Genomic DNA, 4,355 nt, shown 5'->3' on the forward strand with positions numbered 1-4,355 from the left:
AGCAGTCCCTAAGGTTGTCTTAGTGTCTCATACTCACACATGCACAGGGCAGGCAGTTAGGAAGAGAAGACAGATGTAAAGTGGGGGAAAGCTAGGACACCCTGGAACAAACTTGCCTCTACTCTTGGTGGTATGAGCATCTACAGTAGAAGCCGGCATCCTTTATCATGGAGCTAAACACACACCTAGCCAAGGAGTTGAAGTTGAAGGAAGAACCAGAAGAAGGTGGAATAATTGCTGGCTTGGCTGCTGCCCTATGCAAAAATATAGATCACACAATTCGTAGATCACACCCTGTGTGATCTACAAAATAGAAGCTACTTTATTCTGATCTCCAAATCTGACCCAAGAATCTTTTAATCCATCCTAATGGACACATACAGAGAAGGTAATTCCAGGATATAGTTCATTCAGCCTAGTCAAGCTGACACATTACAAAGCCACCACATAGAGGCTGGAGAAGAGTGGTGATATGGTAAGTGGTTGCTGGGGAGACAGTCACATGACCAGCTCTGCTCTCTCTTAGGTATCTTCCAGAATGTGTCTAATAACCCCTGGGTGGCTTTTTTTTTAGAGTTAGGGGATGGGGGACCACTAATACTTACCTCTTATTTGGCTTTAGCGTTTCCTCCAAAACATACAGAAACATTTTATATCCTATATAATAAAGAGCTAATATGCACCATCATTAAACAATAGTCCATCTTTCAGCCAATACTTTTTTAATAGACATTTTTTGTGTGTGAACAGTTTCATGCTTATAGAAAATTCCACAAAAAGAAAAGTCCCCATATACCTCCTCTCCCTCTACACACATTTTCCCCTATCTTGCAGGAATATACCTTTGTTACAATTGATGACCAATAGTGAAACATTACTACTAATTAAATTGATACCTTACATTAGAGCTCACTCTGTGTTGTACCAAGGCTTTTTACAAATGTATCCACCATTACAATATCAAACAAATTACTTTTACCCATTTTAAAATGCTGTGCTTCATCTCTTCATCTCTACCCCCATCCCATGATTCCCCTTGCAACCACTGATCTTTTTACTGATCTCTATAGCTTTGCCTTTTCCAAAACATCACATAATTGTAATCACACAGTATATCATCTATTCAGGTTGTCTTCCAAAGTGGTTGTATCGTTTGGCATTTCCATTGGGAATTGAGAGTTCTGTTGTTCCACATCTTCACAGCATTTAGTGTTGTTGTTTTGGATTTTAGAATTTTTTACATATATTTTTATTGATTTTAGAAAGGAAGGGAGAGAGAGAGAGAGAGAGATAGAGAAATAGAAACATCAATGATTCAATGATGAGAGGAAATCATTGATTGGATTTCAATGGTGATCCCATGGTCCCCTTGTCCCTGGGCCAGAGACTCCCCAGCCCTTGGATCTCTCTCCTTGGCTCCTCATAGAGATAGAGTTCCACATTGTTGTCAGTACTTCCCCTTCCTTCACTTCCACATTTCAAGGTCTGTTCCACCTAATCCCTAGCCCAGAGTCCTGGACTTCATCCCCCAACCCCCCACAGCCAATCAACCCCATCACTCAGTCTCCTTTTTGCTCCACAGCCCTAGTGGACCAGCACTTTCCTTGACATTTTAATAGATGTATACCATTGTCTTAATCTGCAATTTCTGATAACATCTGATGTTGTGCAACTTTTCATATGCTTCTGTATATCTTCTTTGGTGAGACATCTGTTCATACCTTTTGTCCATTTTTAATTAGATTATTTGTTATCTTATGGTTGAGTGTGAAGAGTTTTTTGTATATTTTGGATCCAAGTTCATCATCAGATGTGTTTTGCAAATATTTTATCCCAGTCTGTAACTTGTCTTTTAATTCTCTTAACAGCCAATAATTTTTCGGCAGATGGGCTGGCTATTGATATTTTTTAAAATAGAAAAACAGCCCACAAAGTGGAAGAGGGGAGATATTTGAGAGAAATGACAACTATTGAGAAATCAAGCATCATGGAGTAGCAACTGCTTATCTTTCTTCCAGGAAGCCCACCTGGATTACATCAGCCCCTGGCACCCTCTTCTGCTTCTCAGCCCTTATGAATCATTTGAAGCTTGACTCAGCTTCTTCCCCAAATCTCCTATCGCAGTGGTCGGCAAACTGCGGCTCGCAAGCCACATTCGGTTCTTTGGCCCCTTGAGTGGGGCTCTTCCACAAAATACCACGTGCGGGCGCACACGTACAGGGCTATTGAAACTTCGTGGCCCATGCACAGAAGTGGCCCATGCTGGATGTCCATCCCCCCAAGCCCCAACAGCCAATCAACCCATCAGTCAGTCTCCTTTCTGCTCCACAGCCCTAGTGGACCAGCACTTTCCTTGCTCCTCATTCTGCTCCACTCTCCTCCCTGAGTTCCCAGCTTTAGTGTCACCTCACCACCTCTCCCACCACACCCATCACTCCCCCAACAAATATTTATCAGTCTGGTTCTGTACTGGACAGAGGACAGAGTGGTGACCTAGGCAATCATGTTGAATGAAAGGTTTCTAATGTTGCCATTTTTCAGGGCTCTCTTGAGGCTGAGTGGGTTTGTTGTAATTTAGAAGACCGGTGAAAAACCAAGCAACGCTTAGAGAAATGAGTTACACAGCTTTATTACCCCAGTGGACTCAGAGGAGGTTGCCTCTCAAATTGATAGCAAACCAATATGGTGAAAGCCCCTCTTTTACCCCTTTTGGTTTCTTTGTCCCCAAAATGTGGGATGGGAGTTCTGGACTTTTCTTGGGCTTTGCAAAAATCCCCGTGGGTTGGGATGGGGGTCTTGAGATCATATCTAAGGGGCTGGCCTGGCCCCAGTGCTAATAACCCCCCTCTGGAGGCTGTGTCATGGTTTATGGCCTCAAGTCTTGCGAGACCAAATTCTGGGAAAGGGGCAGTGACTTAATCATAGGTTATCAAAAATGTACACTGGGCTTGCTGGCACAGATTCAGATTGCTAGCCCCCCCAAATATCAGGGTTACATTGGAATTGGCCTTTTAGCCTTTTCAGGCTCCCCAGAACTCCAGCCCTAGTGTCCCGTGCTTCCTGGGGCACCCCACAGGCCTCTTAGGCTCCCAGCATCCCACACTGACCCACCCCTCCTGCTTATTGTCTACCATCCCTGCCTGGTGAAGCATCTGCTCCTCCACTGAACGCTGAGCTCCGAGCACGGAGTCTGAGGCTGTCAGCCGCCGCGGTGGCCCCAGCACAGATGTCACGGAGTGGGCCAGACGAACGAACCTGGAAGAAAGCCTGCAGGACCATCCAGGGTCATGCCATCTACCCTTTGTCCCTCACTCGGACCCGAGATACCCTGTTTCTGAAGTCAAAGAGCAGTAAGTTTGGCATCTCCTTGCCTAGTTCTCATCCTCCTAGGATGCAAGTCCCATTTTGTCAAGAAAATCAAGTGACTCGGCGCACTGAGCACCTGCTGCCGGCGCTGCGTTTTTGTTTTTCTCTGCTCCCCTGCCCTCTGCCGCGACCATGCTCCGCCAGATCCTCAGCCAGGCCAAGAAGCATCCCAGCTTGATCCCCCTCTTCGTGTTTATCGGAGCCGGGGGGACTGGAGCGGCGCTGTACGTCACACGCCTGGCGCTCTTCAACCCAGACGTCTGGTAGGTACTGAAACACGTTTGGGGCTTCGATGGTTTATTCATCTGGTGTAGGAGCATTGGTGTATTGTGTTGGGGTTTACACTGGTCAATAAATAGTTGAAACTAAAAAAAAGAAAGAAAATCAAGTGAGCCATTAGGACTTTTTGACTTCAGGGAACAGCCAGTAGTGAGAGGGAGGACGCAGAGGTTACATTGGAATTGTCCTTTTAGCCTTCTCAGGCTCTCCAGAACTCCAGCCCTAGGGTCCCCTGCTTCCTGGGGCACCCCACAGGCCTCGTACGCTCCCAGCATCCCACACTGACCCACCCCTCCTGCTTATTGTCTACCATCCCTGCCTGGTGAAGCATCTGCTCCTCCACTGAACGCTGAGCTCCGAGCACGGAGTCTGAGGCTGTCAGCCGCCGCGGTGGCCCCAGCACAGATGTCACGGAGTGGGCCAGACGAACGAACCTGGAAGAAAGCCTGCAGGACCATCCAGGGTCATGCCATCTACCCTTTGTCCCTCACTCGGACCCGAGATACCCTGTTTCTGAAGTCAAAGAGCAGTAAGTTTGGCATCTCCTTGCCTAGTTCTCATCCTCCTAGGGTGCAAGTCCCATTTTGTCAAGAAAATCAAGTGAGCTATTAGGACTTTTTGACTTTAGGGAACAGCCAGTAGTGAGAGGGAGGACGCAGAAAGCAAGCGGGCTCCACCGCTTTTCCACGCCCCTTCCACCTTCATTCAGT

General features: G+C 46.8%; 1 protein-coding gene across 1 annotated transcript in view; it reads left to right on the top strand.

Annotated features, from left to right (window-relative positions):
* The first annotated feature begins 3,498 nt into the window (after positions 1-3,498).
* HAUS5 (HAUS augmin like complex subunit 5) overlaps positions 3,499-4,355 on the top strand; it is a 9,961-nt gene continuing 9,104 nt past the window's right edge. Inside the window, exons 1-2 of the mRNA XM_006765053.2 lie at positions 3,499-3,629; positions 4,046-4,174. Of these exons, the coding sequence (XP_006765116.1) occupies positions 3,499-3,629; positions 4,046-4,174 (260 nt within the window). The remainder of the gene's footprint in view (positions 3,630-4,045; positions 4,175-4,355) is intronic.

Source organism: Myotis davidii, unplaced genomic scaffold (assembly GCF_000327345.1).
Source record: "Myotis davidii unplaced genomic scaffold, ASM32734v1 scaffold681, whole genome shotgun sequence".
Classification (NCBI taxonomy): Eukaryota; Metazoa; Chordata; class Mammalia; order Chiroptera; family Vespertilionidae; genus Myotis; species Myotis davidii.